Source organism: Musa acuminata, chromosome BXJ2-8, assembly GCF_036884655.1.
Source record: "Musa acuminata AAA Group cultivar baxijiao chromosome BXJ2-8, Cavendish_Baxijiao_AAA, whole genome shotgun sequence".
NCBI lineage: Eukaryota > Viridiplantae > Streptophyta > Magnoliopsida > Zingiberales > Musaceae > Musa > Musa acuminata.
This window is the reverse complement of record NC_088345.1, coordinates 29,157,824-29,177,628: the sequence shown is the minus strand read 5'-3', so window position 1 is coordinate 29,177,628 and position 19,805 is coordinate 29,157,824. Positions and strand designations below refer to the sequence as shown.

The 19,805-nt window shown below is 38.9% G+C and overlaps 1 protein-coding gene across 3 annotated transcripts; it reads right to left on the bottom strand.

The window, feature by feature from the left end:
- Positions 1–256: 256 nt before the first annotated feature.
- Positions 257–19,645, bottom strand: LOC103973457 (vacuolar protein sorting-associated protein 29). Of its 3 annotated transcripts, none has more exons than XM_009388021.3 (4): positions 19,510–19,645; positions 18,961–19,202; positions 2,632–2,769; positions 257–728 (listed from the first exon to the last, which is right to left on the bottom strand). In XM_009388021.3, the coding sequence occupies exons 2-4, from the start codon at positions 19,090–19,092 to the stop codon at positions 426–428; spliced, it is 573 nt and encodes a 190-aa protein (XP_009386296.1). In that variant the 5' UTR covers positions 19,093–19,202; positions 19,510–19,645; the 3' UTR covers positions 257–425. The 3 variants fall into 3 exon arrangements, with proteins under 3 accessions (XP_009386296.1, XP_009386300.1, XP_009386298.1); XM_009388025.3 differs by having other exon boundaries at positions 18,961–19,092; positions 19,510–19,627; XM_009388023.3 differs by having other exon boundaries at positions 18,961–19,131; positions 19,510–19,621.
- Between the last annotated feature and the right edge of the window lie 160 nt (positions 19,646–19,805).

Genomic DNA, 19,805 nt, shown 5'->3' with positions numbered 1-19,805 from the left:
ATCATTTGCATATGACAAGTGTTATTTGCAAACTATTTTATTGTGAACAAAGTTGGTCTCCCATGTTGTTGTTATGATCTCAATTTCTGTCTTACCTCGTCTTGTTCGATTCACCATGGTGTTTTGTGACGATGAGAAAACGTTACTGTTTGCTTCAACTGCTTGCCCACCACTAAACAACTTTCTCATTTCTGTTGATTGTCTAATCCTCTGAAAAGTAAAAGTTATATCATAAGACACAAATAAACCCAAAAAAGAACCCCAACCATGCCAACTTTGCTACAATAATGTGTTAAGAACTTGAAATGCAATTGTTAAAAAGCAAATCAAGGTTCACAATCCAATAGTTCATCTCAACCGCATGATAGATGTCAGCACATTCAAACAACCAAACCAGAAATACCAAGGTTGTAATCTGCAGAAGATTAGTGAGCAGACTGGGTATTGGCAGTTTTTTTGAAGTCGATCTTGTCAACCTTTACCTCTCCATCAATAAGCTCATAAACATAAACTACGACACGAAGACCATCAATGTCCATTAGCACGAAACTCGGGTTGACATCATAAGTTATGCTGCTATATGCACCAGTTGCAGAGCCAGGGTTTATGACGACACCGGCCTCGTGCTTGTAGGCCTTGAACTGATGAGTGTGTCCAGTTACAAGGATATCTACATCCAATTGCCTCTGAAGCATGGCCAATGAATCCAAGTCACCCCATGGGATGATCTGCATAAATCAAGAATGAACTGATGAGCACAGCGGACATGAAAAATGGGTCACCCATAACCACTCGGACATGCTTGAAAAGAAACAAGCAGACAGGTGGGAACCAAAAAATGGTAATGGGAGTTACTTTTAATTTCAGGTGTCTACACGAAGAAACTTTTAGGGAGACTATTTGAAAGAGAAATTAACAAATCCATGGTAGATAATGATGTCAACCAAAAGTCAACGCATAAACTGTCCTTGACTAAATTCAAGATGATAAGAAGACTTGCATCTTCATGAAACAAAGTTATGAAATCACCATGGGGTTGACAACTTAAACAGTCTAAGCCGAATGTGTACACCTTATAAAATGTGTTCTTACAAAATCTAGCAAAAATTAAAAATGAGATCATTTTATAACAACGTCGAGATTAGTCTAAGTCAGCCTATCGGATGACATCCAACATTCTTGATTATATGCATAAATCAAGAATGAAACTATTTATTAATTATGGCAAACATGAAACATGGATGAAAAATAACAACTCAGCAATATAAGAAAAGCAAAAGGTGAAAATGACTTGTGAATTGGAAGAAATCATGTGAATGATTCAAATATCTACCTTAGCTGTGTATAAAACTGAACTACTTGAAAAAAAAAATCTCATCCTAATTTATAATAGCAAATCCTGTAATAATTCCTAGACAATTTCAAGATAATAAGGGTTGCACATGCCAGAAACAAAGTTGTCGACCTTCCATGACTTAATAGTCTAAGCCAAATTATTCAGTGAAAAGTGTATGTTTAAATTTAATTAAAAATAAAGGGAGCAATATTATAACATCTTCAAGATGTAACATTACAAATAGATTTTTGAAGTAAGCAAACAAGAATTCTTTACACCAATCACACAAAACTTATTCAACATTATGCAAGTACCAAATATGAGAATATAGTAATTTTCAAAACAACATTGATGATCAGGGTTAACTACAAAAATTATAACCTATAGGGAACAGATCTGCCAGAGGAAAAAATAAATCTAATTACGTGTATAACAAAGCTAAAGGTAATGCACAATAAACCATATTTGACTATAGAAACTTTTCATTCTCTTCGAAATAAGTATAGAATCATAAATGACAAAAGAATTATACATCTTATAAAATACAAAAAAAAGAATTAAAATCTTATTGTTTTAATAAATCTTGTGCCACTTAAAGTGGTTGTCTTGGAGAAAAGAGAGTGGTTCCTTTAATTCCATGAGAATCGATGTTACAAGGATGAAAGAAAATGAACCAAGTCTCCCATATAGGTGTGAAAGCATTCATTTTTTGAGGAAAGAAAAAAGAAACTGGAACATCAACTCAAGATAGACCTGTCCAAATGTTCATTTAGGATCCTATCTGGCAAATCCCTCAGATGAAGCTTTCCTAGAGATGCACATTGTTTCAGAAAACTGATAAATCAAAGATTTCTAACACAAAAGTAAATGCATTTTTTCCCATCTGAAAGCAGAGTCGAGAGACTAAGAAACATGCTTTTGTAGAGGTCATATTCTGTGAGATATAACAGAGAGAAAAATGTCCATGTTTCTTAAATGATCCATAATATGTATCTGCCTCTTTGACTCTCTGACCCTAAATAAACTGAATGTAAGCAAATGCAGGCAATTACTTCAGTCTTCATGTGAGGCTAAGGAACTCACAAATTTGTCACATAATTTTTCATATCATTCTGAACAGTGTGTTGAGGTAATAGCTATATAAAGCATGACATTGATTAATAACTTTACATGCCATGTCACTAGTTGATTTTGCAGAAAATGATGTATACAGCATACTAAAAGAATAAATATAAGCATGGTTGACTTACAAGATAGGTTACTGAAAAATACATGAAAGAGCAAAGAAAACAAACCTGATGACCATGGCAAAGCCCAAGCTTAAATTGACCAATCGTGAGAGTCTTATTTTCTGGATAACGAGCATCCTCATCATATTCACCTCGAGTAATATGCAAGTCAGGACAAAGGCTTTTCAAGTAATCATGAACTTCCTGAAGATGAAATTTTAACAAGTTTGTCAACTTTTAAGACAATCACACAGAAGTAATCCATTTTCCTTTGTTCTCTTTCAAAACCCTAAGAGTTATGATATAAACCAAATTGCTCAACATGTTCAACAAATAAAACCAAACACTTAATCACCTAGAAAAATCTGTAACCTAACAGTGCAAGAATAAACATGTGCAAAATGGTGAGACTACCATAAATGTAGTACACAATATCTATAGATAAAGTTAAGTTTGACACAAACGCAAGACAAAGCATAGTAATACAAGGTGTCAGATGAAACACCATTGATAAATCCTCCATCCTTCTTGAACGTTTTGCAGTTTGTTCAGCTAATACCACTAAAACCATGTGTATTCATACATGCAATTCTAAACTAATAGTTAGGTCATGACTCCTCACAAGGAGTTGTGATCTACTCTCCACCTGCATGCTCATCGATCTGGTTCATTATATATTTTTACTTTAAATTGCACCAGGGCTATGATATGACTCCTCACAAAGAGTCACGATCTACTCTCCACCCATTGTTGCCCGCATGCCCATCGCCTGTCGACCACTACTTGTACGCCCACCGCCCACGGCCCACCGCTTGACTATCATGGACTTAGCTGATTTTGTCTAAACTATGTGACACCCATTTGATACATGCTTATAAAGAGTCAACCTCCTCAAAGCCTTATGCTCTCCTTAAGAACCTGCAACATAACCCATGGTAATGATAAGAGAACGCAATGCAAACTACTACTGCATCTTCAATCCTGTGTTGGCTGCAATTCACCTTTTGGCTTTCTTGCATCTTCAATTCCCTGTTGGCTGCAATACACCTTCTGGCTCCTAGTTGGTCACGTTGCTATTAAGCAGTCAAAGTTTGATCAGTATATTACAATATGTTGCTTTAACTCACTAGTGATTGACTCAATTGTGTGCTTGGTCGAGCTGTCCTCACTGGTACCTATAAATCGATCTGATGAATGAAAAAGAACATTATTGCATATTAATCCATCGAACATCTTGCGTCGACTAAATTGGTTAGATGCCTATTGGAGTTTAACCTGCATGGCCATACAAAATTTGACTTGAGGCCTTTTTATATAAAATTTGCTTTATGGTTCATCCCTTACTCATCGTCTCCAAGTAGGTTTCCATCACCTTGGCTTTTCGATATCACTCTCCTGGGAAATGAAGAGAACAATCACCAACATTGAGGATTTAACGGTTATTTTTCTTCGAAGTGCACTTCTAAGAGACTTTTAAAGTGTGCAAAGCTCACTTAAGGGATAATTAAGAGAAATGAGATACTTGGTTTCGTCCATTCTCTATAAAGTTGAAGGCAAGGTTACCGGCCTCCTCGAGATACACTCCTTGCATTAAGTTGTCTCCTCAATTTCACCTCGTCTTTGCCTTGCACTTTCGAATGCACGAAGTGTTTGCCCATAAACGAGCAAAATTATGCCTCAAATGAAGCAAATAATGCACTTGTTCAAGTTGTCTCCTTGAGGTAGTATCTCCTTTGGTATAAGTTTCATTGCCTCCTCTATGCAGCTTAGGGTGCAACATCACTCGTTGCTCCTATATTTCTTGGTAACCCACCATCGTATTAACCTGAAGTGCCCTACAAATGACTACCTATCATCATGCATCTCATCCCTCTTCCTTTTTTTCACGAATAATGTGGCACTCCCTTAAGAGTCCACCTCTATTCGATAGAAAGAGAGACTACAACTCCCAAGCATGGCCTCCATCATCATGTTGTTGGGCTTGAGGTAACTCTATTGTTCGCTTATGTTATTGGTAGCAATGTTTGCTTGCTTGGATTTATCCGTCGATTGCACCTAGGTTTCCTTAAGTGACTTCGAGCTCTGAAAAAGTTTATCATCCAAATCTTTTATCATAGCTCTATATAATCAAGTCCCTAATTGGACTTATTAGTATGCACTCGCAAGATCCACCTCTATTGTATTGCTCTTTATCCGCTGATGCCCAAGGCTTGCAAACTTGACACAGGCATGGAAGACTAGCCTCTGTGGTACAATAAAACTCAATCCTTGAATCAATGGCCCATCTTTTCTTTGTATTGCCACCCAAACTAAGCTCCTAATAGCTTACACCATTCCTCCAAATAATTGAGTCCCTCTTGGGACTTGTCAATGTATCGCATCGCCTCGAACTGATCCTGCATCGCCACCCCTCACATTTAGTGTTGGATACTCGGACTACATCCTTCCATGTGTGCCCTTTGTCACTTCTGCATTATCCTTGATCCATTGGCAATCAATATTCATACACCTGAACTACCCCCACAACATCGGACCACCCATAGAAGAAGTTTAGCTTTTGGCCAACCCATTGCTCAACAAGCCTTGTAGTTCCTCCTACCTTAGTAACGATCTTTGTGCCAATATATAGATTTTAGGTCTCACCCCCCAACACAATATTCGTTGTGTATTACTTATCTATGGATTTTCTCATGGCACTGGAATGGCAACATGTTGAAATATTCTTCACAAGTACCTACCTCTACTTTACGGCCTCTTATCTCGTGTCAAGGCCTCCTGTCACCAACTTTGCTACTATAAATTGAGATATATCTCCCTACCTTGGTTCCAATGTAAATTACATTGTTTACATATGGTGCATGTGCCTCAAAGCTCTCTTTGACCTTGGCACCATGTTGGATGAGCCATCCCCTATTATAATGAGGAAAACAACATGGTTCCATTCGTTCCATTCTAGGTGTTCATTTCCTCGACCTATGTCTAAGGAAAGTGTCATAATCAATGTTTTTAATAGGTGCTCGGGCTTTCACCTAGTTGCTCAAGCATGGCCCAAGCACCTCACACAACCTCCATGTGATGCAATTTGTTGAAGCATCGCTTGGGCGCTCACTTGAGTCCGGGCGCTAGGTGCCACGGGCAAGTGCCCGAGTGAAGGTGGCTTGTGTTCGTGCCTAGTTCAATTATATAGGCAAGTTGGTTCAATCAAACCAACTAAAGAGTCCTAACATTAAACACTCGCCCCCCCACCCCGCCCCTACGTCTGCCACCTCTGCCTTCGTGCGTAGCTCTCTCCTCCACCGACACCTTCGTCTGAAGCTTCCTCCGTCTTTATCACCTTCATTCACAGCTTCTTCCGTCACCGCCGCCTTCATCCGAAGCTTCCTCTATTGTCGACGCCTTTGTACACAGATTCCTCCACCACCACCGCCTTCGTTTGAAGCTTCCTCCGTCATCGATGCCTTTGTTTGCAGCTTCCCCCACCGCTCTCTCCTTCCCCACCTTCCTCTATAGGCCAGTTATACTCCTCTACTCAATCCCTCTTTGAAACTGTTTAACACTGATTAAACCCCTCTTTAGAACTGCTTAGCACTGATTAATCCCCTCTTTGGAACTATTTAGCACTGGTTAGAAATCTGTTTAGCACAGGTCACCATCAGTAGAAACCTGTTTAGCCACATATATCATGTTGATATCAAAACACTACATAAAACACTGTAAAACATAATAGCAATTAAAAAATGACACTGCTTAGCAGTTAGCATCCACCTAAAATTTCACCTCTTTCGAAAACACTATGCTTAGAGCATAACAGTTAGCATTCTATAGTTGTAGGCTTGCAGCATACCATATGATATGTTGTTATTGACATTTTTCTTAATGTATATTGCCTTCGATTTTTTATCATTTTTATATTTCAAGAATAATAGCAAGTGTACAAAGTAATTCAGAAGATTCGTCAAAAAACTCAAGAAAAGATCCCCGTTGGAAATACAATTATCTAAAAGATCCTAAAGATCTTAGTGCAGCGACTCATTTTTTTTGTGAGAAGACTCTTAAAGGTGACATTTTCCATGCAAAGCAACATTAAGTAGGTAACTTCAAGAATCCATCAGGATGCCAAAAGTGTTCACCTGATGTAAAAGAAAAGTTGTTGGCTTATATGACTAAGACACAAAGGAATGAGTCTTATGAGATTTTACCTGAGAATGGTGTTCAACATATTCGAGATGATAAAGAAGAGGAAGATCATTCAAAAAGTGCCAAAGGAAAAGAAGTTGTGATTGCTAAGAAGGCTAAAAAGAACTGATGGACTTGTATATGTATTAAAAACCACAAAAGCAACAAGGTCAAATGAGAGCAAAATTAGGCAAAAAAAATATAAGCGATGCTTATGATAAGGAAATAAGGGGAAGAACGATTCAACATATTACTCACTTCTTTAATAAGGCTAAAATTCTCGTTAATGCTTGTCGTTCAAACAGTTTTAAATAGATAATTGAAGCTATTGAAAGATATGATAGGGGATTAAAACCTCCAAGCTGTCATAAGTTGAGAGTTCCATTACTAAAGAAAGTGTTGGAGTATACAAATGACTTATTGAAGGGTCACAAAGAATCATAGGTAAAGCATGGTTGTTCTAATATGTCAAATGCTTGGACCGATAAGAGATAAAAGAGTAGAATTAATTTTATGATAAATTATTTTTTAGGAACCATGTTTGTGAAGTTAATATATACATCTTCTTTTATGAAATCTGAAGAAAAGATACATAAGTTGCTTAACAAGTTTGTAGAAAAAATTGGAGCATTGTTAGTAAAGTCAATAGATGCATATTCTTTTATGAAATATGGAGAAAAGATATATGAGTTGTTTGACAAGTTTTTAGAAGAAATTAGTAAACAAAATATCATCCAAGTTATGACGGACAATGGAAGCAACTATGTTTTAGCTAGTAAGATTTATCTTTTGAACTTTTAAAACTTTTAATTACTCTTCGTCTCCAATTTGAATGGAAGAATTATGTGATTCTTAAGTCTTATCAATTTTATTATCCTCTTAAGTAAATTACTTCAACAAAAGACCACTCGTACTAGACTCCATGCACCGCACATTGCATTTGATCTAAATATTAGAGGATATCGAAAAGAGTCATGACATCAAGAATACTTTAGGAATGATAATCTTTGTCGTTGGATTTCTCTACAATCATACCGAGGCTTTGAATATGATGAGAGAATTCACACGCAATAAAGAATTGGTAAGATACCATCAAAAGCACAACCTGGGAAACATGTTTACGGGTTATGAGTGAAATTGAAGTTTCTTTGAGAATGTAAGTATATAAGAATATCTTTGTTTCAACTAATTTATTTATTTTTAGATAGATGTATTAATATATTTTTAATTCGTATGACATGATAAATTCACACAAAAAGAAAGAATTGGTTACAACATCAACGATTACATGATATAGTCTATATAAAATACAATCAAGCACTGAAGGCTCGTTATGATTTACGAAATAGTATTGATCCAATCTTATTATAAGATATTGATGACTCAAATAAGTAGTTGGTAGGGTAAATAGGTATGAACTCGCAAGATGCCGAAGATGAACTTGGATTTGAAGATAATAGTTTGATATAGGGAGATGTGACAAGAGCCTCGAGTGTTGAAAAATTACAGAGATACACCGGACAAATGACGAAAGTAAAAAATAAGAGCAAAAGCCTCAAGTTCATCACCTATCATTGTTGAAGAGGAGGAAACCTATTTTAATTAAGACAAACAAGAGGAAGAGGAAGATGATGATAAGTTTGAGAATAATAATGTTGATTATGATTATCATTGAATTTGATGTAAAACTTTACTGTTTTGATATTTTTCTTATTAGAAGACGGACAATGTGATTTGATACTTTATATTATTTCAATTTGATGTGATATTTTTATTTTCATGATCATATTTATTAATCATAATATATAATTTTTTATATTTTAATATTCTAGAGCGCCTCGCTTCGCTTGCACCCTAGGCATTTTGGGACCTTAGCACCTTTTGGCATCTAACGCTTTTAAAAACACTAGTCATGATGATTACACTCTATTTTTTGTCTTCTAAGTAGACTCCCTTCACAAGGCTCATGCCCTTCATCAAGTTCAAACTAAGTTGCTTGCTCCTTAGCCCGTATTGGGATAATTGTGGTCCTTGCATCTACCACGACATGGATCAACCCTCATTTAAGCTCAATAGCATCCCTCATAAGCTCGTTGTATGCCTTTATCTTTACTTGCTCCATCACTTGACTAATGCATCCACAGAAGCATCACCTCATGCGAGATTATGCAATAATGCCTTGTCGCTTGCTCGGTTCCAACATTCTTTGAGCTTTATAGAGCCTTTGTCTTTGCTTCCCTTCTCTTCATCTCGAAAGATCGCCACAAGTGTTAAGTGCACCATATTTTGAGATATTTCCTTGAAATGTATGATCCTTTGCATAGATGCACTTGCAAAAAATCAGGACATTCCCATTGGAATTCCAGCCCATTGAACCAACTTTCTTCTTCGCATACTTCCTCAAAAGTTTCAAAGGACAGCATCTACTAGGAATACTCCATGTAATCTGAATAGTTTGCAACGAATAAACATGTGACTATTCCACCACTGCAAAAGCACTTTGTACATCATGACATTTCATTTTTGTAGTTCTCCATTGTACTAACATCACTTAGCAAAATACTGAATCTGCTGCTCAGTTTAGGGATTTACTACATTTGTTTTCCTTCATGCCAAAGAGAGTGACTTTATGCTTCACAAGCAGCCTTTAGCCAACACACAAAGCCTTTGCATGAGTACCAAATTCTTCGAATCATCAATTCCCCTTGTCGTCACTCAACTATTCACCTACATGCACGACCTAATCCTTTGCAAAGCTCTCACTTGCATAACACGATGTCAAGAAAGATTGACAACATAGAGTCATATATCGAACTCAGGTGTTCTTCCTAGCTCACGTATCCTTATGGAGCCTCTCACGAGATGGGTTGGTCATTCCTTCGAACTCCAAATTTCATATGCCTGCTCCTTTAAGCGACTTTGATCACTTCCCCAGGTCATTATCCTCGTTTTCCCCAAAAGATCATGCATATGGGATGCCCTCTATGCAGCCTTGTTGATTCCCATAGAGTCTTTTGAGTGTTGTTTTGTGCTTATCTAGCTTGGGTACAATCTACCATAGACGTTTTCCTCAAGTCATGCTACACCTTGTGTTACCTACTCACAAAGGGTCAACCTCCTTGAAACCTTGCAGTCTAACAAGCAAATGAGAAAACGAGAGAACAGCTATCATCCCTTTTCTAAAGTGCATCTTGGATCACACAGGCATAACTCAGCAAAATACTTTAGCAAATAAAATAGACACGCTTTACTCATTTGAAATGGTTGCATGACAAAGGGTTTTAAGGCTAGCCCACCATGTAGAAAGTTCCTGTGAACCCTAGACACTACCATAGAGCCCCATCCGACACTATGCTACCTGGGTGGTTCAAGGGCATTGAGATAGTTTGCATCTACCCTTCGTATGTGGAGGCATCTTTGCAAGTTGAAGGCCTCATTTTTTAGTAGTTTTGCCTATGTGGCGACCAATTGCGAACTCCGCTTTGTCCAAAATGGCTACAAGATCCAACCAAAATGAAACTACCAAGCCTATTATTAGCCCCTTATATGCTGCCTAGGGCATGAACAAATTGAAATGACGTATGGTTGCATGGACAAGACTTCACATGTTGCGGGTCTTCATAATGTATCTAAGACATGTTGCCCTCCACTAGCTGCATGCACACTACTCGCTCCGGCACACCTCCACCGCCTCCTCTTTCCTCTTTCTTTTTCCTTCTTAGTTCTTCCTCCTACTAGTCATAGGTGCCCTGCAAACCAATCACGTGAGTAATGACACATGTGACATGATACACATTCTTTTTGCTTATTATATTTTAGTATTTTATCACTTTATATTGCTTGTCGCATATATGCGTATATATATTATGATGTCCATTGATCTGTGCAATGAGAATCGGATCGTGATGAGATCACGATAATGAGACCGATTCACCTTTAAACATAAACCCTAAATAATCCTTGTCATAGGTTACTCGAGAGGAACATCGAGATAACCGGACAAACTGGTGTGTTGTATACCCGTCCATATAATGGAGGCAGCTGGTCTCATAGCTGCTCGTGTTGGGACACGAGGGCTACAGTGTAGGTGCTCATTGGAGAATGAGTTCACTGATTGATCCGCTCACATAATGCTGGATAGTTAATGATACCTCATTGTCAGACAACGATTCCATTGTCTCAGTGGAGTACCTGATCCTTCGACTTGAGATACCAAGGATGTCCTATATGAGTACTTCATTCTTTGATACCGGACTTATAGGTCTGGAAGTTCCAGATCTACCACAGCCGGTCATCAGGAGTGATAGCCAACCTTACGAGGACTATTGAGTGTTGATAGAGGATCGATCATCCACTCTCGGTGTCATGAGAGAAATATCTCATGTGTTCTTGCTCAGACAAATGTCTGGCCAGAGTCATTCGGATTAAGAGATAAAGAGTTCTCTGGGAGAATCCGATTAGAGCGAGACTCGAGTAGAAACCGTATGGATCTGACAACACCATGCCTAGTATACGATCTCTAGGATATTAGATGGATGAGGGACTATAGATACACGATAATTGAGGACAGACAGGTCCAATGGATTAGAGTCCCCTATATCGTCTGGGGACTACGACGTAGTGGCCTAGTACGTTCGCAGTCGATGAGTCGAGTAAATTATTATGGAGATAATAATTCACCGAGCCAGAAGGAGTTCTGATAAGTATGACTCATGGCCAACTCAATATTGGGTCTAGAAGGTCACACACATATGGTAGACGTTGCGACGAGTAAAGGTTCAAATATGAGATATCCACCATAGCCTCTATCTTATTGAATATCAAATAAGCCATTGAATTATTGAATCCTATGGATGAGATCCAATAAGAGATTATTGGATAGAGATCCACTAATCTACGAGGCTTTGGTAATTGGATAGAGATCCAATACCCAATATGGTAGGATCCATTAGGGTTAAGTTGATAGGGGCTTCTATAAATAAGAGGGAATCAAGTACCCATAGGCTAGAGGCTTCTTGGTTGTCACCTCCTATTCTCCTTTCCTCTTCTTCTACTCAAATAGCAGGTGTAGAGATTTAGGCAGCGATTGGAGGCTCATCGTCGTAGTCCTGTTATATGGATCATCGTTAGAGAGGAGGACGCTTGACCTCCTTCATCCTCTCCTATAGATCTGCAAGGATTTAAGGATATACGATCTCCCTATGTAACACAAATATCTCACGCGTGGTTTTTAATTTCGTGGATTTTGCGCATTAATCTTCGCACGACAACGAACACATTTTGGGAAATTTGGGGATTTTTGTTTTCTGTTCTTTCGCTGTACATGTGATGTCGCCCCTAGATTTCCCTACAATGGTATCAGAGCCAGGTTATTCGCGCGAAAGATTGGTTTTGAACTGCGTATGTTGTGTTTTAGAAAATCTTTTGACGTCAAAATCGTTGACGCAAAAGCGAGAAAGGGCAGCAACTGTTGCTGCCCTCGCAAATGGCAACGCTGCCAATCTACGTGCAGGCACATAAAGCCGGCAGCAACAAGTCGGCGACCTGCTTGCAGTAGGCTTGCGATCGACGCAAGGCTGACAACCCGCCGCAATATAGTAGGGGAGAAAGGGGATTAGGGCATTTTAGAAAAATGATAGATTTGACCCTTATAATTTCAGAAATTCTGAATTATATCCTTTTTGTCCAAATTATCAAAATACCCCTCATAATTCAGAAAATTCAATACATGTCTCGAATTACAAAAAATATTAATTAATTAAAAATATAATTAATTATTATGATTATTATCTAGTAGTCCTGCGAGTCTTTATTTTTCTCGTTTATTGTCGGACCTGCGTGCCTATGGTTAAGTTATAATCACAAGAGGAGGCGTAACGGGAGCGTGGAAGCGATAGCGAGACCCACAAGGCCGAAACAGACGATCGCAATGCATGGAGATGCGCCAAGATGCCGACAGAACCGACGAGGACAAGATGAACGATCATAGGGCATGGAGATGCACAATTACACACATAGATCTTGATGTGAGTGATTAGGCCCATTGGCTCAGGCCTGATCACATTAGGTTGTGGTCTATGATCATCTGGTGTGATTGCTCATGTGATGTATGATTGCTTGTACACCTACTAGATATGTATATATATTTGTATGCGATATAGATACATATTAAATATATATGTGTATGATATGTCATATTAAAAGACCAAATCAAAATCCCTTCTCGATAATATTGTTGGTAAATGTGAGACAATTAGATTGACCCACGTGGCCTTTCATCGTTATAGGTAGGGACCGATTCTCGACGTAAGTTGAGTTGGTCGAGTCCCTCGAGGCTCACTTATATCACGATTCGCTATCTTGCCTACGACATAGAGATGTCACCGGTGACCTGAGGACATGGTATGCTTTGTTGAGTCCCTCGAGGGTATATCATTGAATCAAACTCAACTTATAACGATAGTGTTGACTTAGCCAAATATCATGGTTGGTCGAGTCCCTCGAGACCATGGTGGTTCGGAGGCCAAACAGGACGGGAATCATAAAGAGTTGTGATCGGCAAGAGTTGTCTACCTTTACGGTCCCTACTAGAGATTACGTTAAGACATCGATTGGATCCCGATCCCCACTAGAGATCTGTCAGGGGTCTCCGATTCACATACCGGAGGGAGTTATGTGTTTTACGAGAAAATAATAGGAGTAGATTAAGATAAAAGTCAATATCTTATTTGTTTATTTTTCTGCAAAATTTGCATGTTATTTATTTATACTACATCTTTATTTTCAGAAAATGTCATTTTCAAATCTCTTATGTGGCATACTTGATGTCAACCGTCTCACTGGTCCGAATTATACGAATTGACTCCACAACTTAGAGAATTGTTCTCACGGTGGAGAAAATCGCGCATGTCCTTGATATAGTAATGCCTACGCCCGAGGAATGGGCAAGCGAGGATGAGATCGCTTGCTACGTGAAGTACTTATATGTTGGGCTCCATGACTCTTGAGTTACAGAGACAACATGAAAAGATGGATGTCAAATCCATTCTCCTACATGTTCGCAAACTATTTGAGGAACAGGGAAGGACTCAACGATATGAGATATCTAAGAGCCTCTTCCGCGATAGGATGATTGAGAGGACATCGGTTCAAAACCATATCCTAAAGATGATTGACTGGATAGAGAAACTTACAGGTCTAGGAATGATCCTAGAGGATAACCTGTGTGTGGATCTTGTGCTTCAATCCCTACCATATTTTTTTCACAGTTCATAATAAATTTTAATACGAAGAAACTTAAGATGACTCTTCCTGAGCTCCTAAATATGTTGAAGGAGACAGAGAGCACTATCAAGAAAAAAAGTCAATTCTCTATACTGGTGAGACCAGAAAGAAAAAGAAGGCAGAAAAGTCCCTTAAGAAGGGCAAGAGCAAGGGCGGACCGGGTAAAGCAAAGATTGCTAAGAAAGACCCAGCAAACGACAAAGGTCAGTGCTTCCACTACGACAAAGATGAGCACTGGAAGAGGAACTGCAAAGAGTACCTTAGAGAGGGTGAAACAAAAGCTTGGAGAAGCTTCAGGTACATTCATGATCAGTCTCCATTTGTCAAACTCTTATGATAACACATGGGTATTGTATATCGATAGTTCTTATCATATTTGCAATTCGTTGTAGGTTCTGGCAAGACCTAGGAGATTGGTGAGAGACGACATTGACCTCAAGATAGGCAATGGAGCAAAAATTGTTGTAGTAGCTGTTGGCGAGTTAGTGGATATAAATTAGTGCTTCCACTGCAGCAAAGATGAGCACTGGAAGAGGAACTGCAAAGAGTACTTTAGAGAGAGCGAAACAAAAGCTTGAAGAAGCTTCAGGTACATTCATGATCAGTCTCCATTTGTCAGACTCTTATGATAACACATGGGTATTGGATATCGATAGTTCTTATCATATTTGCAATTCGTTGTAGGTTCTGGAAAGACCTAGGAGATTGGTGAGAGACGACATTGACCTCAAGATAGGCAATGGAGCAAAAATTGTTGGAGTAGCTATTGGCGAGTTAGTGGATATAAATTACCAAAAACATTATTTCCATTTAATATTTGACAGTTAGTGGATATAAATTAGTTTTTGAGAACAATAGTTGTTCAATATTATTAGATGATGAGATCATCACGAGAGGAACATTGCATAATGGTTTGTTTATGCTAGACAATGCTCTAAATATCATGAATGTAAGGGTAGGCAAGAGGAAACGAGATAAGGTGAATAGAGTACATAATTGTGACATTGTAGGCTAGGTCACATCCATGAGGGAAAGTTTCAAAAATTGTTAAAGAATGAATATCTAGATCCATTCGACTATGAGTCATATGCAACTCATATTGCCTTCGTGGAAAACTAACCAACTCTCCTTTTTGTGGAACTGAAGAGAGAGCCACTGAACTACTAGAACTCATACATAGTGATGTATGTGGACCCATGTCAACTCATTCCATAGGTGGTTACTCCTACTTTATTACGTTTACTGATGATTTCTCAAGGTATGGACATGTGTACTTGATTAAGTACAAGTCCGAGACCTTTGAGAAATTCAGAGTGCATAAGAATGAAGTGGAGAACCAGATTGGAAAGAGTATCAAGACACTTCGATCAGATCGAGGAGGTGAGTACTGAAGTACATAGTTCACCTAGTTCCTCAAGGACCATGGGATTCTATCCCAATAGACACCTCCTTATACACCTCAATTAAATAATGTATATGAAAGGAGGAATCGTACACTGTTAGACATGGTGCGGTTCATGATGAGCTTCGCCGACCTACCCGTCTCATTCTGGGGATACGCCCTAGAGACCGCAGCTTACCTTCTGAACAGAATCTCAACTAAGTCGATAGTGTCTACATTATATGAGATATGGAAAGGAAAGAAACCCGATCTTAAGGTTGTCCTGCCCATGTTAAAAGACAACCTCGAATGGCGGAGCCGTATGTTGGAAGAGTTCCAAGCAAGATACTACCGCTGACTCGACCATAGAGGCGAAGTACATTGCTGCAGCAAAGGCAGCAAAGGAGGGAGTCTAGATGAAGAAGTTCATTACAGATCTAGGAGTCGTGCCGGGCAGCGAGGAGTCGATTCCCTTATATTGCGACAACAACGGGGCAATTGCTCAAGCGAAGGAACCTAGGTCTCATTAGAAGTTTAAGCACGTTCTGAGGAGGTTCCACCTGATCAGAGAGATCGTGACCCGAGGAGATGTAGCGAAGGAAAGAGTTTCATCTAAAGATAACATCGCAGATCCACTAGCAAAGCAATTGTCTCATACTGTCTTTAAGCATCACAGAAGTCTGATGGGGATCAGACACATAAGTGATTGGCTTTAGGTCAAGTGGGAGATTGCTAGTCATAGGTGCCCTGTAAGCCAATCACGTGAGTGATGACACGTATGACATGATACACATTCTTTTTGCTTATTATATTTTGACATTTTATCACTTTATATTGTTGGTCGCATATATGCGTATATATAGTGTGATGTCCATTGATTTGTGCAATGAGAATCAGATTATGATGAGATTACGATAATGAGATTGATTCACCTTTAAACACAGACCCTAAATCATCCTGATTATAGGTTACTCGAGAGGGATATCGAGATAACCGGACAAACTGATGTGTTGTATACCCGTCCATATAATGGAGGCAGCTGGTCTCATAGCTGCTCGCGTAGGGACACTAGGGTTACAATACAGGTGCTCATTAGAGAATGAGTTCACTGATTGATTCGCTCACGGAATGATGGATGGATAATGATACCTCATTGTTAGATAGCAATTCTATTATCTCAATGGTGTACCTAGTCCTTACACTTGAGACACCAAAGATGTCCTATATGAGTACTTCATTCTTTGATATCGGATTTATAGGCTTGGTAGTTCCAGATCTAGCACAACCGGTCATCGGGAGTGACAACCAACCTTACGAGGACTATTAAGTGTCGATAGAAGATCATCCACTCTCGATGTCATGAGAAGAATATTTCATGTATTCTTACTTAGATAAATCCCTAGCCAAGGTCATTCGGATTAAGAGAGAAAGAATTCTTCGAGAGAATCCGATTAGAGCGAAACTCGAGTAGAAACCGTATCGATCTAATAGCACCATGCCCGGTATACGATCTCTGAGATATTAGATGGATAGGAGACTATAGATATACGGAATGATGGATGGTTAATGATATCTCATTGTTAGATAGCGATTCCATTGTCTCGATGGTGTACCTAGTCCTTAGACTTGAGACACCAAGGATGTCCTATATGAATACTTCATTTGTTGATATCGGACTTATAGGCCTAAGAGTTCCAGATCTAGCACAGTCGGTCATCGGGAGTGACAACCAACCTTACGTGGACTATTAAGTGTCGATAGAAGATCATTCACTCTCGGTGTTATGAGAGGAATATTTCATGTGTTCTTACTTAGATAAATCCCTAGCAAAGGTCATTCGGATTGAGAGAGAAAGAATTCTTTGAGAGAATCCGATTAAAGCGAGACTCGAGTAGAAACCGATGGATTTCAATGGACAAGTCCAATAGATTGGATTCCCCTATATTGTTTGGGGACTACGACATAGTGGCCTAGTACGTCCTCAATCGATGAGTCGAGTGAATTATTATTGAGATAATAATTCAGTGAGCCATAAGGAGTTCTAATAGGTATAACTCACAACTAACTCGATATTGGGCCTAGAGGGTCACATATATATACTAGGCGTTGCGACGAGTAGAATGTTCAGTTATGAGATATCCGTCGGAGCCCCTATATTATTGGATATCCAATAAGCCCTTGAATTATTTAATCTTATGGATGAGATATAATAAAAGCCAATGAGAGATTATTGGATAGAGATCCACTAATCTAAAAGGCTCAGGTAGTTGTATGGAGATCCAATACCCAATAGAGTAGGATCCATTAGGGTTAAATTGATAGAGGACCTCTATAAATATAAGAGAACCAAACACACATAGGCTAGAGGCTTCTTGGTTGTCACCTCCTATTCTCCTCTCCCCTTCTCCTCAAATAGTAGGTGTAGAGATTTATGCAACGATTGAAGGAGCGTCATCGCAACCCTACTATGTGGATCACCGCTAGAGAGGAAGACGCTTTACCTCCTTCATCCTCTCCTACAGATCTTTAGGGTTTCAGAAATATACGATCTCCCTAGGGAACACAACTATCTCACGGGTGGTTTTCAGTTTCACGGATTTTACGTACCTTCGCACGATAACGAACATATTTTAGGAAATTTGGGGATTTTTGTTTTCTGTTGTTCCGTTGCGCATGTGATGTCGCCCTAGATTTTCGTACACTTATCTCCTCCACTCATCTCCTTCCCTCAATTGTATCACGATATGTTCTAGCGTCCCAGCATGGGGTAGGTCAGAACAGACAAGACCTATACTACTCCAACCAAAATCAAAATTAAATTCCTCGAGTATAACAAGAACAAGTTCTAGTAATCATAAAAGCAAATTACTTTGTCAATACATGATTCCTTACATCCAAAAGATTATTCAATTCAATGAGATAAACACAAGAAAGATAGATTAATAGTGTGGAAACGTGCAATTTACTATGATTAAGAAGTAATTGATTGCTCTAGCACCTAACCTTGAATGAACAAATAGAATCATAACATGGCCCAAACACAAAGCTCTATGATCCTTGAGCTTTTCTAGTGTTGATTTTCAATATTTCACGTGAAAATATAGCTATTACAAAATCAGAGCCCTTTAAATTTGAGATACCAGTAGCAATGGACTAATCTAATCCTAAATTCTCCAAGGTTCTTCTGCAAGAGCTTGAAAATCACTCTCGCATATTTTCATGAATCATTCTCATGAAAATCACTAGAGCCTAAAATTTTGAGTTTGAATGCACAACAAGACAACATACAATAACTAAACTCTAAGGACATCTCAAGTACAGATTGTAGTAAAAAAAGCAACCCAATTAAAAAAAAATCATACAAAAGCAGCTCTCCACCAGGCATCTTTCAGTCAAGGATTCTGGCACAAATTGAGCCACAATGACAAACAAAGGCAGCAAAAGTAAGCACATATTGATCACTTGATGCAAAACAATGAGATGTCTACATATAAGTCTTGTTAAACATAGAAAATAATTGAAGGGGAGGTGTTGCTTGTGTGGAAAAGAAGCACCTTAATACACAGATTTCCAGTACACAAGATGTGCTGAATTTTCCCAGGCACAAGCATAGACTTAAATTTGGCTGGCAGATCTGGCGCCCGGTGAGGGATGTGGAGATCACCAATCGCTAGGACTAGCACCATCTTTCCCAAATTCAGAAGACCATATCAAATTTCAATCATCTTTAAAACCAGAAAAGTCCAGTCTTAGCAACAACTATCCATATACAGTCTCCACTGGCATTGAAAAACATCTAACAGAATCATATCAAAATTCAAGTGATCAAATAGATGGCAACAATGACAATCCAAAGCGCAGAATCGTAAAGAAAAACAGAAATCTACCTAACCGGAGAAAAGAAAACAATATTTTTTTATGTTTCGGGCTGATTAAAATCGAAGAACCCATTCTATAAGCTAAGAATCAAGGACAACCTGGAATTGGAGGAAAGAAACCTAGTCTTTGGAGTTATGAAGGGGGCTCCAATTGTTTCGATCATACCCATCTGTTATTAATCGAGAGAAGCAACAACGCCCTACAGTTCGTGGACAGAGGATTACCTGAAAGGGAAGAAGCGAGCGGAAGGATCCAATCGGAGCGATAGCGGAGACGGAGGAGATCTCGAACAAAACCCTCTTCGCCGGTCAAATATGGTGGACGACTTGGGCTCAGATCCATTCATCTTTTCAATACGGACAATACTGTAAACCGGCCAATTGTGCGCACCCAACGGACCGAACTCGAGTCAGATCCAATTCGGACCGAAGACCGGTTCAACCGGCCTTTTTGGCTTAATAAAAAGGTGGTTGTGAACTTTGGCATCGTTTGTCTTTAACCAAAGACACCATATAACGTA